The sequence below is a fragment of the Sus scrofa genome, chromosome 15, assembly GCF_054392235.1.
Source record: "Sus scrofa isolate SSC_HxYL_T2T_F1_AM1 chromosome 15, Sscrofa_HxYL_maternal_Yorkshire_Landrace_v2.0, whole genome shotgun sequence".
NCBI classification, from domain to species: Eukaryota; Metazoa; Chordata; class Mammalia; order Artiodactyla; family Suidae; genus Sus; species Sus scrofa.
Window position 1 is genome coordinate 21,703,771 of NC_139397.1, and position 19,858 is coordinate 21,723,628.

General features: G+C 33.9%; 1 protein-coding gene across 8 annotated transcripts in view; it reads left to right on the forward strand.

The window, feature by feature from the left end:
* GTDC1 (glycosyltransferase like domain containing 1) overlaps nucleotides 1-19,858 on the forward strand; it is a 427,341-nt gene that overhangs the window by 50,598 nt on the left and 356,885 nt on the right. For 2 of the 8 annotated variants that reach the window (XM_084998910.1, XM_084998902.1), the window contains exon 2: nucleotides 372-469. The exons of 3 other annotated variants lie outside the window; for them this stretch is intronic. In XM_084998910.1, the coding sequence (XP_084855036.1) occupies nucleotides 457-469 (13 nt within the window). In that variant the 5' untranslated portion in view covers nucleotides 372-456. Of the gene's footprint in view, nucleotides 1-371; nucleotides 470-14,682; nucleotides 14,764-19,858 lie in introns of all 8 variants that reach the window. 3 more of the 8 variants (XM_084998900.1, XM_084998901.1, XM_084998899.1) reach the window with 2 other exon arrangements.

The window sequence follows — 19,858 nt, forward strand, 5'->3', positions numbered from 1 at the left end:
CTTAAATAAAAGTAATACTTGATTTTAACAAAAGTAAAAGAAATTAAAATAAAAACGAAAGTTATAGTAATTGATGATACTTTACAACTAGAAATATCTAAATGATTTCACTAAAGTTGAAAAAAGATGAAAAATGATAATAGGATCATTATATTTTAAAAACTAACTATATATGTTTCTGTATTAGTTTATTTCCTGTAATTAAAAGTAAGAAATTAACCTATTGCCCTTTTTCTGCTTCTCAATTTTTATTACTTATGTTAAATTTGTCCCTTGTCAAGTTGTGTAATACTTGCATTCTATTTTGTAGCTAATTTTCAGTTATTTAGTATTCAGTGCTTACTACCTGCTCTTTTTATTTTAAACTGCAGATTTTCTTGGGAAGTGGTGGCCCATGAAACAATTTCATACTTGGGGACTGATGCCCCTAAGCAAGTACTCCTTTTTTAAAGTAGAATGAATGTCTTTGGTAAGTAAATGGAGGAACTGAATCTTGTAGGGTAAAGTCAAGTTTTAGCTCATGCAACTTGATTATAAAATAGTAATTTGCTCATTTAGTTTGTGTAGTCCTTGAAATATGAGAATGTTATTTCTTTTACTTTTTTTTTTTTAAAGAATTTGATGTGTAGATCACATAGAAAAAAACTATATAAAAGTAGACTATATGAAATTAAAGAAGAAATTGAATATTAGGATCACTTTAAAACGTTCCTGTAGGCCATTGCATGTGATATGAGCCTGGCATAGTAAATAACATTTAGTGTTACAGAGTTAGTGAAGGCGGTGTGTGCCATGAGGAAGGAAAATAGAAACAGAACTGTGGACCTGGAAAAGCATACACTGGACTGAAAGAATACCTGTTGGTTCAGTGCTATTGAGGAAGAGAGCTCCTAATAAGAAATAGACATATAGGCAGCCTTGGGAGAGAATGCAAATAATTTTAAAAATATAAGTGGTTTAGAATTCATTCTGTAGGAAATGAGTAACTGAGAACTTTTTAAATACTATTTAAATAAATAATTTGTATTAATTTTTATTGATTGAAATTCTATAAATTCTATAGTGCTGTACAATTTTCAAAACTTGACGCACATGATTTTATATAATCCCATAAATAACCCCTTGCCCCTACTCCAATCCCCTATATTTCCCGTTGTTATTTTCTTTTAGTTGTGTGTTTTTAAAAGATTGATGGATTATTTTTGCCTGAAAAGTAAAACCCTGGAATGCCTGGTCACTCTTAAAAAGAGTTGGTACTAAATCTCATTGGTTCTATAAAAGTGGAGGTCCAGTGGGCATCTCTCAGAGCATTCGCTGCTGCACATGCCACTTCTGGTGTACTTGCTGAGATCACTGACTGCAGTTTCTCTTTTTGGAAGGCCAGAAATGGAAGGATCCAGTTTCTTTGGGGTGGGCTTGTTGGAAGAGTTTTCTGTAGCTTTCTCCTATTAGTATATGTTGTACCTTTTTATTCTCCTTTTTTTGCACTTGTTGATGGGAGGCAGCATTAAAGCAGTCTTGTATTTTCGTGAATATGGCTGCTCTCTGTAAAGACCCATTCATTCGTAGGACAGAGGACCTGCTATATCTCCTTCTGTAAAAATGAATCTATTCTTTTTTATTTATGTATTTATTTAATTTCCCCAATACATTATTTTTTTTTCTACTCTATAGCACAGTGACCAAGTTACACATACATGTATACATTCTTTTTTTCTCACATTATCATGCTCCATCATAAGTGACTAGACATAGTTCCCAGTGCTACACAGCAGGATCTCATTGCTAATCCATTCCAAAGGCAATAGTCTGCATCTATTAACCCCAAGTTCCCAATCCATCCTACTCCCTCCCCCACCCCCTTGGTCACCATATACCAACACTTATCTACATGTCTCCCTTCTTTAGTTTTTTATTTTGATTCATTTCTTGGCTAGCTGAATTTGGTTATTAGGTGTTTTTGTTTGTTTCTTTTTTGTTGTTGTTGTTGCATCTCAAACTGTATCTATTTCTCTACCTATATACATCAAGAAGAGCTCATAGTTGCTGTATTTCTTGAGTATTTCTGTACTTGGAAGTGTTTGTAGGTTGATTTTTTTGCTTTATGGGCAGTTTGGCTAGGCGTCACATAACTGGGTGTTATATTTTCCCATAGAACTCTGAAGACAATGGTGAATGAAAAATCTAAGGCCACTCTTGATTTTTCTGCCTTTATACTCACAGAGTTTATATTTGTTTTCCCTCTTTCCTAAATTCTATGATCTTATGAGGATAGGTATTAGTATTAATTTCTTTGAATCCAATTTTTCTGGAACATTTTATTTTTTTAAGTGTTTAACCCCCTTCCCCAACCTCAAGAAAAAGTTTTCTTTTATTATATTGCTTTTGTTTGTTTGTTTCATTTGTTTTGTTTCGTTTTGCAGGAATGTCAAGTGTGTATTGACTGGTTCTCTTTTATCTTCTGTATTGATCATCTTGTCTCATCTCTTATTTATCTTTTAAAATTTTAAATTTTGTGTTCTTTTTTTTTTTCATGCCCATCCTCTCTTTTCCTGTTTCAGTATTGAGTGTTCTGGTTTTTTGTTGGTTCTTTTGTGGCTTTAATCTATGTATTTTTTTTCCTTCAATCCCCAATGTCTTCTTTAGCCTACCAATTTGCTTTGTCATCTCTTTTAATCATCTTATCTTCTCTTAGATGTTTCATACTTTTTTTCTGAGCTCTTGACGTTGAGGTGCTACTTGTGAGTTCTTCCTCTGTTTCTTAAGACAGTGTATCTTCTTCATCTTCCATTTGCTTATATCTCTCCTCTACCATCCTTGGTAGTTCTGTATAAATTTTTTGCAAAGTCCTTTCTGGTTCATACTTATTTTTGAATGGATTCAGTTCCTTTAAAAATGTGGTGTTTCCTGAAAACAGGTATTGCCTGAAAAAAGTGTAAGATCAGATGCAAGTAGTGAGTAGTAGGGAAAGGGGATAAATGACATCAGTTTGCACTTCCAGATGGATTTTTTAATCTTAAACATTCCTTCACCTGAGATAGGGGACTTGTCTCTGGGGACTTGTCTCACCTCAGTGCTGTGAAGGTCACTGTGACTTTGAGGTCCTGTGAGTCATAGGAGTGGTTTGGTGATAACTCCTTCCTGTCTCTTTCCTCCCATCTGACTAGGAAGAGAGTCAGTGACAATAAAAACATGTTGGTGTTTCCTTTATCCTTCTGTGGCGTAGACCACGATTTTCTGGAGAAACCTCTTGAATTCTCTCCCAGGTAGATGCTTAAATATCATATCTCTAATTGGAGTTTCCTTGAATGGCTTCAGAACTGTTCCAACTTTAGGGAAATCTTTATCCTGCCTGAAATTTGAGGGGGGTGTGGTTTGGCTGTCAGCATTACTCCTCATTTTGATTCCAGATATCACATAATTTTTCTTTTCTTCTTCTTTTTTTTTTTTTTTTTTTCAAATAGTTTGTGGTTTGTGGTTGTGGCTGTGTCTTTGTTTCATTGAGGATGAGGTATTCATTATTTTTTGTTCTTTAACTTTTTTTTTTTTTTTTTTTTTGGTTTGTTTCTGGAGCAGAGACTGGGGTAACAATGTCTTCCTACTGTTATGTTTTTTAGTTTTTTTAACTGTCTCCTCTGGCTCACTTGTGTGCTCTCTGTCCCTCCCTCTCATCCTTTCTCTTGTTACCCTTCCTCTCTACTCTCCCCTTTCCACCCTTTCTCCTTTTTAGTTACTTACCCTTAAATCAAGAAATTTTTCCAAAGACCCATTTTCAGTCAATTTTTTTCTAGCTTAGACTTCTCTTTTTGAGTGACTTTGACTTCTCCTGTGTCATTAATCTTCATCTCTAGTCTAATTATTATTATTTTTTGGGGTTGTTTTCTTTCATTGTTATGGAGAGCTAATAAATTACATTGTAGAAGTTTAAGGTATGCAGCATAATGACTTGACTTACATATGTTATGAAATGATTACCACAATAAGTTATCATCCATCATCTCATATTCTAATGATTTTTGAATTAGCAGTTTGGCATTGACTCCTCCTAAGATCCAGCTGATTACCAGATACGAATAATGCCCCAACATTCACATTCAAAATGAAATTATCTTCCTTGCAAAATGTGGTTCTGTTTACTCCCTTTTTAATGGAAACTCATTCTCCCGAATTATTAAGACTAAAGATGTCCCAATCAACCATACTTTTTCTTTCCCATGCTTCTCTTAACTAATCACTTATTGCTTCTAATATTGATTTCTCATATGTACATTATATCTTTGCATTGAGATTTTTAAGTCCATTGGAGGCAGGCTGTTACAGTGCTTCACACTGAAACAATAATATGTATTTCCTGAAAGAAATGTAGATCTGAATCCCTCATTTTAGCTTTAAGAAAAACCTGTTATCAAGATGGTTTTACTGTCTTAATCTAAAATCATCTTGCAGTAATTTCACATATTTAACCCTTAATCACCCTGTTTGGATGATAGCTTTTTGTATAGTTATAATTCCTGGCTTCTTTTTTTTTTTTTTTCTTCAATTCACGTATCTATGAAGAGCTTAAGATTATATCATTCCTGAGACTTCAAATCATATTTGTTGACTTTTTATTATTCTTTTACACCCACCCTCCCCAAATTTTGATTATTTCCCAAATGATCCAGCTCTTAGACTTAAAAATATCATGGTCAATAATTTTGGGTGTTTGCTTTGTGAAAATATTAAGAAGCCAGTGGTAAAAGATCTTAATATTATATTTTAATTTTTGTTTAAAAATTAGATGCCTGAATTAAAGTTGCTTTATATTTAATGTGGTACTTTTAAACTCTTAATTATTATTATTTTTTAGATTGAGAAGTCCTTAAAAGTAGTTTTTTCATATATTGGGAGAAAGAAGAAATAAATATCAAAAGATTGAAGAAATTGATTCCATATAAAAGGGTAAAACCCTAGAGTTGACACATACTGGTGACTGTTAGCTGGTTGATGCATAAGTTTCTTTATTGGCATTGGGAACATAATCTTTTGAAACCAACATTGTAAAAGTGAAGCTGTCATTGTAAAACTTAAGATTTTGACAATAAGAACTGCTTCTCAACATGGGAAGCTTGTTGAATTTCTCATAAAACCACAAACCATAAACTTCCCTTAGAGAAAGATACTTTTGAAAGGACCTGACCTGCTTAAAGAAAAGGGGGATCCTTTTGGTTTATAAGTAGAGAGCCATTGCATTATATTTCCATGTTAAACTGCATGCACAAGATCTGGATCTTATTTAGGAAAGAGCTTTCTTATGTAATTAATTTAAAAATAATTAATGGACTTTAATTTTAGAGCAAGTTTAGGTTCAGAAAAATTGAGTGGAAAATGCAGAGGGTCCCCTCTGCTTCCAATCTCCCCCACCATCAAATCCCACCAGAGTGGCACCTTTGTTGGAATTGATAAACCAACATTGATCCATCATTATCAACAAAAGTCCTTAGTTTAAATTAAGGTTCACTCTTTGTGTTAGACATTCTAAGGGTTTTGACAAATACTTAATGAAAGACATGTATTCACTTTTACAGTATCATGCAGAATGGTTTCACTGTCCTAAAACTCCCCTGTGATTTACCTATTCATCCCCACCTCTCTCTTTTCTATAGAGTCCCCAGCAAGGCACTGATCTTTGTACTGTCTTGATAGTTTTGCCTTTTTCAGAAAGTCTTATAGGTGGAATCATCCAGTATGTAGTCTTTTCACAGTGGCTTCTTTCACTTAGCAGTATGCATTTAAGACTATTCTATGTGTTTTCATGCTTGATAGCTCATTTCTTTTTAGTGCTGAATAATATTCCATTGTCTGGATGTACCACAGTGTGTTTTTCCAGTCACATTTTGAAGGCTATCTTGACTGTTTCCAAGTTTTGGCAATTCTGAATAAAACTGCTGCAAACATTTGTATAAAGGTTTTTTATGTGGGTTAAGTTTTCAACCCATTTTAATAGATCCCATGGCACATAATTGCTGGATTGTATGGCAAGAGTGTATTTAGTTTTAGTTTCGTAAGAAACTGGCAAAGAAGCTTCCAAGAGAGGCTGTACTATTTTGTACTCCTACTACAAATGTAGGAGAGTTCTTCAGGTGTTCTTAGTGTTTTGAACTATAGCTCTTCTAATAGGTGTGTATTAATTTGTAATTCCCAATTCACAAATGATTCCCTATGATGTTGAACATTTTCACATGCGTATTTGCTATCTGTATATCATAGTTGATGTGTCTGTTCAGATATTTTGCTCATATTAAAATTGGGTTGTTTCCTTATTGTTGAATTTTAAGAGGGTTTTTTTGTTTATTTGCTTATTTTGGATTAATTCTTTATCAAATATGTTTTTGCCCAGTCTGTGGGTTGTTTTTTTTTATTGTCTTGACAATATCTTTTGCAGAACCAAAGTTTAGATTTTTAATGACGTCCAACTTAGCAGCTTCCTCCGTACCCTGGCCACATTGTGCCTTTGATATTGTATCTAAAAAGTCCTGGCCAAATCAAGGTTATCTGCATTTTCTTATATATTATCTTCTAGATATTTTATAGTTTTGTGTTTACATTTAGGGCTGTGATACATTTTGAGTATTTTTTTTATGAAGGGTATAATGTCTAACTAGATTCAGATTTTTGCATGTCAATGTCCAGTTGTTCCATTACCATCTTTTGAAAAAACTATCCTTCATTGAATTGCCTTTGTTCCTTTGTCAAAGATCAGTTGACTCTATTTGTGTAGGTCTATTTCTGGGCTCTCTTTTCTGTTCCTTTGATCTGTTTGTCTGTTCTTTAGCCAGTGCCACACTGGCTTGATTACTGTGTAATTAATTTTTAAAATAATAATTAGTAAACTATTTAAGTGTTTTGTTAAGATTTTTGAAATAAATTATCTTCAACCAGTTTCTGTTATTAAGTGTGGGATGTATGTCATGTTATTTTAAAAAATAGACACTTTATTGGGAATCGTTTTAGTAAAACTTATGTAAAGTAGAAACACTGTCATAACTGAAAGAAATACAATTGTAATATTTTCGCTTTAAAAAACTATACTCTTATTGGTAGCTTTTAAAATAAGTTCTACTGGCTCTTTAATACCTATTAAAGAATTCTACTTTTTCAAATATGAAATAATAGTTTAAATATGATTATGAAAAAGCTTATATTAATCTTCTAAAATAACATTATCCAGTATGAGAAATCAAGATAACTCTTCTTATATTTTTTCAAAACTATTCCTTTTTTTAGTATTAAGAAGAAATGATAGTTGCTTGTCTGAAGTAGTTCATGTTGTAAATCAAGGTATAAACCCTTTAGTTTGTGAAACAAACTGAGCTAGATCCTGAAGAATGCGAATAAATACATATTATATTTTTTTGCCTAAACTCTAATTCAGGAGGAAAAAACTAACCAGTAATATGAAGTAATATGTGGTAAGCACAGTGTGGGTGGCAACACATTAAGCTCGGTAATAAGTTATTGTGACTAGTGACTGTAAACTAATGATATCACTTGGGTGGTTTTTACTCATGGTATCTTTAAACTTGTGTGTCAGAAACACAATGAATTTACAATAAAAGTCATAAGGTAATTGGAATGATTGTCAGCCATGATCAGCTGTTACGAGTATATTTTTTATATCAGTTTTATTCAGTTTGCTCACAATAAACTGTGCTTATTTTAAGTAGGCAATGTGATGGGTTTTTGACAAAAGCACATGGTTGTGTAATTATAACCATAATTATGATTTGGAATTGTTCTATCACTCCAAAATGTTCCCTTGTGCCCCCTTGAACTCAAGCACCACACCTCCGTCTCGGTTCCCAGGCAATTGCTGATTTGCTTTCTATATTGTAGATTGGTTTTCATTTTCTAGAATTCTTAGTATTGTGTTTTGTTTAATGCAGAAGATACACTCTTAAAAAAAATTTTTTTTTTGTCTTTTGTCTTTCTAGGGCCACACCCGTGGTGGCTTGTGGAGGTTCCCAGGCTAGGGGTCAAATCAGAACTCTTGCTGCCAGCCTATGCTAGAGCCACAGCAACGCCAGATCTGAGCAGCATCTGCGACCTACACCACAGCTCACGGCAATGCCAGATCCTTAACCCACTGAGTGAGGCCAGGGATTGAACCCTCAACCTCATGGTTCCTAGTCGGATTCGTTTCTGCTCTGCCACGACTGGAACTCCTATTTTTGAAAAATTGATGGTAAATTAATTTGTATAAAATAATTTTTGGTATGCTATGTTTCATTATATTAAATTTTTTGATATATTCAAATAAAGTTTAATTGGATTATTACTAATATTTTGGGTTTTATGTTTTTCTTCCTTGTCTCCTTTCTGTAATAACTTAAATTTATGTTGCGTGTTATGTAATATATAAAACCAACTCATGACACATTTTTTTGTAAAGCAAACTACCCTTTAGTAGTTAAACTGTTATCTCCTTGTTTGTTTTTAAAAGTTAATAAACAATATAAGAAGAAAAAATCTACAGATCCTATTGTCATTAGAATTTAATACCTTCCTTGTTCCATACAGTTGTCACTCAATAGACAGTTTAACCTCATTCAGTAAAAGGCCATTTGCCTTGTCCTCATGCTCTACTGCTCAGACCTCTGGGGATAGGAGAGTAAGGGTGGATAAAATAGCTCTTTACTTCATAACATTCTGTCCTTTGTGGCTCCTCTTACTCATACATAGTCTATTCTAAAAGCATGCTGAAAAGTAGTGGTTGATCTCATGGAGAAAATAGCCCCACCAAGATGAGATATTTGAATCCTTTTATGACTTTTATTAAATGTACATTTACTCCTTTTTATAGGAAAGAGTTAAGAATCCTTTGCATATTAGAATGAGTGGAGTTTTCTGGTTTTGCCCAGAAATATTCTGTTTCTAGAATTTATGCTACTTCATTTATTAGTCATTTTGAAACTAGTTCTAAATAAAAGCCAAACATTATGAAATGTTTTTTCATATTTGCTCCAACAAACATATTTAAATTTCTAGTTAACTTGGAACTCTTATACTCACATAAAGGCAAATAATCCTATTTTTAATTTATTTAATATAATAACACTGGGAAACGGATGTTCTACTAACCAAATCCCTAAATAACTGGCATTTTGGAATGATAAGTGTGTATTTATAAAGAAATCCTGCAGATCTCTGTTTAAATACTGCTTCACTGAAGTTTCAGACTAAAGAAAAAAAAATGTTTCAGAAGTTAACTTGAGAGAGACAGTATGTGTGGGATAGGACTAAATAGCAGTGTGCTAAGAGCAACCAACTTGAGAACTTATATAATTATTATCCTTCTCAAAAGTACTCAGTCAGTACCTTTTATTTATTTATTTTTTAAAGTAATACGTGGGTGTTTTTAGGATTTCCACATTTAGGGGGATTGTGTGCAGAAGCCCAGGAATATTCTATTTAGGTTGTACTGTAATGGCTTCCATACACTCCTCTCTTTAGCAGGTTAAATCAAATGGAAAAAGAGACATAAACATACCTGTGTTAAAAAGCAGATTGCACTAATGTTCTAATGTTGCATATACGACGTACGGTGTGGGGAAGGGCAAAATAATTCTGACATGGGTGTCAGGGAAGTCTTCATGAAATGACACTATTTAAATAGAGTGATGAGCTGTATTAAAATTTTTAATTTTTTCCATTTATAAAAGTATTGTTTACTTTAGAAAATTTTGAAAACCAGAGAAGCATTGAGGAAAAAAAAGAAAAAAATTCAAAATTACCATTAATATTTTCATAGGTATTCCATTTTATGTTCTTTAGCTGTATTTTGACCTGTCCTTTTTTATTTTGTAATGTGGACATTTCTCCATGTCATTAAATATTTTTTTGCAACATCATTTTAAATAACTACATAGCCATTTAACTACTATATAGATAATAATGTAATTTATTTAACCAGTAACCTATTATTGAACTTTTAGATTGCTTCTGCTTTTTACTTTTTTGAAAAACACTATTAAAATCATTCTTGTGAACATGGTCGATTCTTTCTTTTAAATTAATTCTTATTTTGTCAAAGTAATACATTCACCTAGTCTAAAATTCTAATGTTATAAAAGATCTATTAGAAAATACAGTTGTGCATTACCCACTCTTTCTAGTCCCTTTCTCTACAGGCAACCATGATTAACCTTTATCTCTTTCTGCTGGTTATTAGTTATCTCTACATTGCTAAATTATATATTCATATGGTTACCTTTTGAGTCATTTATTTTAGATATCATATGTTGACTTCATATTATAGTCTCTGTGGATTTTCCATCTTTATACTTCCATCTCTTCTCAACATATTCCCAATATTTTAGATTGCAGCTTTTGGCTACCTTTTTTTGAGTGTTATTATACTATGCAGATACTGCTTATAACTGAGTATTGTAATGAACTCTGATGAAAAGTTTGTTTTTGATTTTTTTGTTTTTTTTTACGAAGCTAGTAATGCCTTCTTTTTTCATTTGCCTGGCTTATTTATCACAATGTTTCTTTCTCCTCTAGGAACTTTGTAATATTATTTTCTATAAGGTGAATCACAGTGGATACTTTATTTGTTTCCATTTTTTTCTTGGGTATATTTTTCCAGAAGACTTCCATTTTCCTTCCATCTCATTTTATAGATGTGTTCTCTTCCTGTGCTTTTTTTGTGCTGTTAAACTAGAAACTCCCTTTGCTTTTTCCTGAATCTCATTGTTTTCATTCTTATTCCTATATTTTTGCGGTATATATCCTGTAGTAGTATCCTAAGAAAGAGTATGTGAGAGAAAAATATCTTTATTCAGTTTTCTCACTTGATTTCTATTTTGCCTGAATAATTTAAATTGAAAATCACTTTCCTTCAGAATTTTTGAAGGAATTAACACTGTCTTCCTGTTGCTATTTCAAAGTCCAAAGCCTTTTTGATTTAACTGTATAAGAAAAATAAGTGGAAGTGGAATATCTTTGTATAGGAGTATTGTGTGTGTGTGTGTGTGTTTTAACTTTAAACATGAAAAATGTGTTTAATGCAGAGGAACTGGCAGAGGCCAGATGACAGCAGAGTGTCCACTATGTTTAGAACATGAGGATGTCTAGGTCCATGTGAGGAGAATGTAGGAAGCAACTGGAACAGGGTAGACTGAGGCTTGATAAGAGATGTCCATGCCTGAAGCTTTGAATTTGTTTTGTAGGTACTATTTCAGCCGGTTACCATCAGTTATATGAAGCCTTCTTTGACTTATGGTAGGCAAGACGAATTAACCTCTGGCGTATCCTCTCTTAGTACTTTGTGCATGCACACTCATGCATGCACACATGGGCACACATATGCATCCATACATCTTTGAATATCTATGTCCTAGTCTTTCCCATTAAAATAGATCTTTGCGTGAGGGGGTGACGTAAATAAGTCTAACTTCAGGATAACACAGCAGGTCAGTTCTTAACATTCATGGTGGTTGGGATGTCATTGAAAACTAGAGGATGGACAGGAGAAAGATTTAAAGGAAGACAGAACATAAGGGTGTTGCATTGTCCAGATTTGAAGAAATGTCTCTAATGTAATGGTCTACGGACAGTGGGAGGGATGTTACTTCCAGCAATTATATTCTGATCATTCCCAGGGGTCTCATTATTCCTAATTTAGGAAATAGTATTTTTTAATGTATTTGGTACACATGTAGTTTTAAACTTTTTTCCCCTTTTTATTTCTTTTGAAAATAGTCTGAAATAATTTTACCTCTTGCTTTTATTACATTTTTTTTAAGACCAGTGATGTTTTGGTTATATAATTGATTAATATTAGTGGTAATTTGGAATGTCATCTTAATTCCATTTGGTTAAAGAAAAACACTAAATAGGGAATTTTGGATGAATCTAATTGGTAAAAATATATTATCATTTATGAGCATTTCCTTATTTGCTAGATTCATTGCCTAAGAATGTTAACCTTAATATTACAAAAAGATTTTTCCTAGATAGATGAAGTTTGAAATATTATTAAAATTTTCCTTTATTGTTATAAAACATGACTAGTTTCTCCACAAAATTTCAATATTAAAAATAAAATCTTTTTAACAAGATGAATGATTGATTATTCAGATAAAGTAAAGAATTACTTAAATGTTATTGCGTGTTCGTTTATTGATTGCTTACTTACTTAGAAGCAAGGCCAAATATTTTTATTTAAAAAGATGCACCGTGTTAACGAATTTCTGAATAACATAACACTCATGAATCTTGACTTCCCAAGATGCTTTTGGATTGCCTAGTGCTCTGCTAAGAACAAGAGACTGATGTATTTGGAAATTTTTATGATACCAGTTACAATTATTAAGCATTTTCTGTATGTCAAGCTCTGGCTCATATAGTTAAGGGACACTGTTGTAGTTTATTTACTTATTTATTTTGTCTTTTTGCCATTTCTTAGGCCGCTCTCCGGCATATGGAAGTTCCCAGGCTAGGGGTCGAATCCGAGCTGTAGCTGCTGGCCTACGCCAGAGCCACAGCAACGCAGGATCTGAGCCGCGTCGGCGACCTACACCACAGCTCAAGGCAACACCAGATCGTTAACCCACTGAGCAAGGGCAGGGATCGAACCTGCCACCTCATGGTTCCTAGTCGGATTCGTTAACCACTGTGCCACGATGGGAACTCCAACACTGTCATAATTTAAAAACACTCCCTGATGAGATGGTCTTATTTATTATTACTCGAGGAAACTGAAGCACAGAAAGGTTAAGTTTCTTCTCCAAGATCACGCAGGCAATAAGTAGCACAGCAGGACATGCTTGTCTCTGGTTTGTGTGTCTTTTCATTATTAAGCATTATTTCTTTTGAAGTATTATGGGAAAAGTCTTAAGGAATATTAATCCAGTAAATGGCATCACGTGCAAATGGTATATATATATATGCTTCCCAATCAGAGTATGAATATTTTGTTTGCTAATTTCTTATAGTTGTAAACTTCTCATCTTTTTTCTTTTTTTTTCCTTCTAAAATTGGGTACCCAGCACTGGCCACTGTCATGCACGAATGGAAAAAGATGGGCCAACCTAAGATTCTTATTTAGCTAGTTTTATTCTTTTTTAGGTTGTGTTAAAAAAAATAACCACATTTTTCTTTGAAAAACTTTCTGTACATATTGAATAAACATTGGTATCCTCATTTAATATGTGTGATTGATAGATACAATTTTATATTTACTTTTTATACTGCCTTATACTATTCTTTCACAGACCATGTAAAGCTTCTCCAACTGCTATTTCTCCTTAGTGGTATCTTGAAGAAGGAGTCACAACATGTTTCTTCCTGAACACCCAGCAGTTTAGTATTCTATCAGATGTTTGCAGGGCTTCAGCAAGTCGTTATAGTCTTCAAGAGGCATTGCAGTAGGCAGAGCTCCATGGCTGAGACACCTGTAGAGATCAGCACACCTGCCCTCAAGCAAAAGCTAGTAATTAGTTGCTCATATTCCCTTGCAAACTTCCCCAGCGTTGTTGCACATGAAACACAAAGATCACAGAGATGCTGTCATGAGCTTCACACTGTTGGAGTTGTTTATGCCCATTCAATTTTTAATGTTCCTATAAGACATTTTGATGGGAACCCTGAGCCCAAAGGGATTTGCATGCTTGATCAAACCTGTGATGATTTAAATATAGAAATAAAGAGAAACCTTTGGATTACATTGACTGTTAACTTTTAGGATGGCATTAGTGGAAAACATTAACATGATACTGGAGGCAAAGTTGTGTTTGATCAACTTTCACAACTTTTTTGTTTCTTGACAGCAGGTATAGCTTCAGTAAATCTAAGCAAGTTCTTTAAGACTTAGAGATCCAAGTGCATGTGGATATCTGGATGTCATCGACTGAATATTTTAAAAGATTTTATACCAACTTCTTTTTTTGAAATTGAGTTACTCTCAAGGATCAACCTTTTAATCCTACCACATTGTCATAAACAGTTTATATTATTAAAAAATGAGATGATAGGTGATTGAATTTTAGAAGCACATATAGTAAATATAATTGGATATATTGGGGCCAAAGAAATTTATTACTCAAAGTACTTGGAAGTCTTTTTATACCATTGTTTAAATTTTAACACTGTATATGTCTTAGATACGATATGGGATAAAAAGCTAGTGTTTTACCAGGTTATTTTTAACTCTGAGATTCAGTTCTCTGATTATTATACTTGTATTAGTTATTAATAAACAACTTTACTAAAGATACATTACTGATGATTCTTAAATATATTTAGTTTGAGAAATGCTGTGTTTTCTAATATCATAGCAGATTCAATTCATATTAATTCTGAGAAAAAATAACTCTGGCCCCTCATCATTTAAGCATACATAGTATGATGGATATATATGTTTCCTAAATTGGTTCTTAGAGACAAATGTGCATTGTGGAATTGTCAGATTATAGTAGAACTAAAGAATGTTAGACAGCCCTGGACCATCTCTGACAGAGGTGCTAGTAAATTCAGCCAGTCCATCGTGCCTCCCATGTTCCTTCATTAATACATAGGTTGGATCTTCCCGTAGGTTTCTGAGCATAGTTATTCATTAGTTCTTCAGGAAAAGTGAAATGAACAATTTAAATGTTTAAAAGTTTACCTCTAGATTTGATATTTGCTTGCCTTCTTTAGCTGTAAGTCAGCCTCCATGTGGGTGGAACTGAGGATTCTCCACTCCTGTGAGCTGATGGCTGTGGTGCTAGCATAAACAAGGTACTTTTTTCTTTGCTATATACTGAGCATTTTGGCTAGATTATACCTCATTGACTTTTGGGAATTTCACAGAAGTCATTCCTAAGACTTGGTTTGCCTTGAGTGGCCTTTGAAATTCCTAATAAATGTTACATAAAACGTTTGCAATCTGTTTCTTTCATAAATGCTCCATGCACCCCGGGTCAGTATCTTATTTACCTTTTTATCCTTGATGCCTAACTCAATGCCATCAGTCAGTGTTGGATGGGTTAGTGAATGACTGCAATTACTGTGGTGCATATGAATAGACCATGAAAACATTACAGTACAGAGTGGATCATATGGAACACTTTTTGTAATAGAAATGACTTTTTTCCTTTATGTTTTTTCCAGTATAATCCTGTTGATTTTTTTTCTAGAGTAAGTATCTATGATTTGACTTCGCCTATTTTACCATCAATGCATCAGCAATATTCTGTGAAAAAAGCTTTTACATCTTTACTAATACTAGAGTGAAATTCTTCTTACTTTAAGTTACATTCTGGACCCATTTAGCTTACTTAGCTTTGTTTTCTACTATTTTCTAACCCTTCGTTTCTTCCCCCTGTGCTGTACAGACATTTCACCCTGTTTCAGGATAAACTGCACTTCCCCTTGGCCTCATGCCTTGGTTGCTGAGCTCCAGTCTCATGAACTCTCAAGTTTTTCTGTTTTTGACTCACCAGTTTAGAACTAAGTCATGTGTTTCCGTATTTTGCAAAATATATGTCTCCATCTAGTAACTTTGTTACCATGATTTTTAGATTTTTAAAATGTTAATCCTTTTCTTTCTGGTCCGTTATAGTAGTCACTGAGTATATGCTAGTTAATCTCACCTTTAGAGTAGGAAAATGAACTTTTAAAAGAAAGTGAGACAGATAGGAGGGAAGGAAAGAAGGCTGGAAGACAGGAGTGAGGGAGGGAAAAGAGGAAGGGAAGGAGGGAGGAAGGAAAGGAGGGAGAGGAGGCAGACTAGCATATTTTGTGGAACTGGGAAAGAACAGTGATTTTGGAATTTGAAAAGCTTGAGTTCAAATTCTGATTCTGCTTCCTCACTTTGTAATCTTGGGTGGGTGTAAATGATATTACTATCTACCTGGTAAGCTTGTTGTGTTTAATTAATTAATGTATATAAAGTGCTCCTTAGCACATTCTCTGGCACATAATAATACATGTTTACAAATCTTAGCTAACTCTCTTATTTTGCAGATGAGGAAACTGAAAGCTGAGCAGTGGTCATTCAGGTAGCAAATTCTAGAGAGAGGATTGAAACCAGGTTCTTTTAACTCTAAAGCAGTGTTTTTCAAACATTAGTGGACATCATAGTTTCCTGAAGGACTCATCAAAATCCAGATTGCCTGGTTTTGCCCCAGAGTTTTTCCTTCAGTAGGTCTGAAAAGGGAACTGGGAATTTGCATTTCTAACAAGTTTTCCCCTGCTGCTCTTGTTCCTGTCACTACTTTGAGACCCACTTTGAGACCACAGTGCCCTATAGTAGTGTTTCTCAACCTTCGCTGCACATAAGGAATCACCTGGGAGCTTCTAAAATTATTGATGAAACCAAAATTGCTGAATGTGTGGTCTAAATTCAGCTGTTTAACTTTCTTTAAGCCCTCTGGGTGATTCTGTTGTGCATTTGAAGTAGGAAACACCACTCTGTGTAAAGCTATACTCTGCAGTTTTCCCTTAAAACTGGGGATCAAGTAATAAAGCCTAGACCTTGAACACCTCCTAGGTGCTCAGTGAACCAAGTGTGTGTGTGTTGTTTTTGCCCCTGTGATGACTGCAAACAATTGCTCCAGCCTAAAATTCTTTTATTACTTTAACTCTTCTCATTATTTGTGTCTATTGTTTGCATTTCTCTAGACAGTTTCACCTTCAATGTGTCTTGAATACATGCGTCAATTTCTAGGGTAATGTTCTATAATAACCTACATGGGAAAAGTATAAATATATACTTTTAGGTATACAGGTAGATAGTAATATCATTTACACCCACCCAAGATTACATATATATATAAATATAATATTTATGTATAACTGATCCACTTTGCTGTACACCTGAAACTAACATTGTAAGTCAACTATGCTCCACTAAAATAAAATAAAAAAACCCTCTAGGGTGGATTTTATATTACTATTTGGCAGAAGCAATTATTTAGCAATGGTTGACTTGAAGTACAAAGTAAATGAAGGAATATAGCTAATGAAAAACACTTTAGCAGCCTACTCTACTTTTAGAGTTCTGATTAAGAGTTTGTTCTTTAATTTGAGGTGTTGTTGGAAACCTTATGTTTTTATTTTAGGGCACCCAGTTATTCGTTAGAGGAGATAATGATAGTTGTGCACCCAGGAGTACATTAAAAAAAATGCAGCAGACTAATTGGTAATATTTTATGTAACTTCTGTTAAATGATTTGGTCAATAAATGTATACAAACCAAGACATCTCTTACTGGAGAAGAGTGGGCAAAATACCACATAATTTCATTAACCTTTAAGCAATGAAATTATAAATCCCTATGCAAATTGTTAAGGTTATCATTGTCTACCACCCCCTTTTGATACCTACAGACTGTTGATTCCTCTCTGTCCTGCTGAGTCTTATTAAAACTTCTGACTGATGTACTTTTATTAAAAGGTTTAGAATTTAGCAATTTAAAACACTTGCTTCACACTATCACCTCTAATTTAACTAGGCCACTAAACACAGTATTTTGCAAAGGGAAAAAGTCAATAGCTGTTTCTTTAAAAAAATAATAAATTGTAATGAATTTTAAACTCTGCTTAGAGGTGAGCAACTGCTATACACTACTAGGTCTTTTGATAGTTGATTTGTTCCTTTAGTATGCAAATTTTAGGTTTACAAAGATCTACAGCTTTTATTTAAGAAATATGCCTAGAGGCTAGATTGGTAAGCTTTAGGGAGATAACTAGTTTGGTGTGAAATAAATAGTTGTTAAAGGATCACATGAATTGGGTCCCAGAAGATGAAGAGTAGAGCTGAGACAGATTGAGAAAAACTGAGTGTATATTTCATTTGGCTAAAATACCACTAAAATAAAAATGAAGACAATGAGTGATGGCAACACAAAGCAAATTAATATGAACAAGCCTTTTTTTGGGGGATAGATTTTGTGAAAAGTTCTGACTCACAGGAAGTTTAAAGGAAAGGGCTTTATTATATACCCGACCAACTTTACAGCTTTGAGGGGAAGGCTTCTTCTTGGCCAAGGAGGAAGGAATGGGTCACTGTGCTGCCCAGTCAAGCAGCATCACTTCTGGTCAGTGAGATGACAGAATGTGCTCACATTCAAAAGAAAAGGATTCAGGGTTGCTCTCTTAGGTTGGAGACTGTAAGTATTCTGGTTTGCAAGTGTTAAGCAGATAATTTAGTAGTTAAATTTCTAGCTTTGGGGCAGCTTTATTTATATCACTGATCTTTTGGAATTGGACAAATTTCTTTTTCTTAAACAACTTTTTAAAACAGGTCAAGAATATATTTCTAATTGATAGCTTATAGAATCCTCCCTGCTTAAAAAAAAAAAAAGTGCATCTGTATTTTTAGATGTTTTAAGCAGTCTGGCATTCAGAGATAGAATATTTGAACAGCATCATCTACCAAATGAAATGGCCTCTGTATATGCATGTTTGTTGTGCATCTCTGGTAGAGGGCAGTGAGATGTGGAGGGCAGGGGTGATGACCTGAAGGTAGAAAGTTTTTCACTGAGGCTGAAGTCCCAACTTCTCTACCAGCAAGGACCCCTCTGTGTGTGTGTGTGTGTGTGTGTGTATAAATATATATCCTACCTTTTCTTCTTCAGCATTGCTTTTTTTAAATTTTTGAACTTTAAGATTATTTTTAAAACTATTGAACGGTCACTATGTTTACTTGGTTCAAATTGAAAAAGTATCAAGGGGTATGAAATTTCCTCTCTTGTACCTTGATCCTTAACACTTTTTCTCTTTATACACGTGTAACCAGTGTCATCGTCTTTTTGTGCATCCTTATAGAGATATGTATACATATGTAATCAATATATTTATTTATTTTTGCCCATGTATTTATTTATATATTACCTTGTGAGTTTTGTATTTTGGAAGCTATATAGCTCTACTTAGATATGCACTATTTCTGTAAGCTTTTTGGGAAACACTAAAATTCTTTTAAGAACCAACCTTCCATCCCTAAGACATCATGCTCTTGTGCATACACATGTGCATGCTCTCTCTCTTTCTCTCTCTCACACACTCACACACCTTTGTGAAGAAGAATCACATGCTAGTCTTTGGAAGTTTCCATGGTTATGAATCAAGGACTGATTTTCTTCTGGGGCCACTGGGCATACCTGGTTTCTGAGGTTCATAAAATTTTCATAGCCACACAGTTATGTTTTCTTGTTCTTGAGGAATTTTCTCTCAGATGCATTGGGCTCAGGACAGATAACTCTTTTGTGTCTTCTTTCATTGTTTTATTGTTATCTTATTCTTCTCCCACTTAGTTTTGCTTCTAAATTTTAGTTTTCTGTGAATGTTTTTATTTATAGTCACACTTGGTTTTGTTTAATTTGACTTTTTCAGATCTTAGTTGAGGATATATGTTTAAGCATACTGGGAACCACCTAAAGCTGTTTTGTTCTTTAAAATTTTACTACGGTAGAGCCTGCAAAAGATGATGAGAATTTGGGATCTAGAGCCAGATTGCCTGGGTTGGAGGCATCAGAACATGGGCTTGGGCAACTTTCCTTGGACAGTGGAAATTGATCAGATTTGTCTGTAGAAGCAAAAACCAAAATTCCTTAATTGCATGGAACTCGCCAAACATTTGGATAGAATGTGGTTCTTGGTTAAATATGAAGGGTACAAAGTATGCAGTATCCTTAGCCAGCTTTTCAGAAATGCTGCTCAGTAATTGTTTTCAGTCCTTTCTTCTAAAGGCAGAGCATGTGTCATAAGTTCTAACTTGGTGTAGGTGTGTGTATTTTGATTTCCAGAAATAATGGGGATGTGATGCTTTGTCTTCCAGGATAACTCCTCTGTCCTCATGTCTGAAATGAAGAGGTCTGACTTGTTTCTTT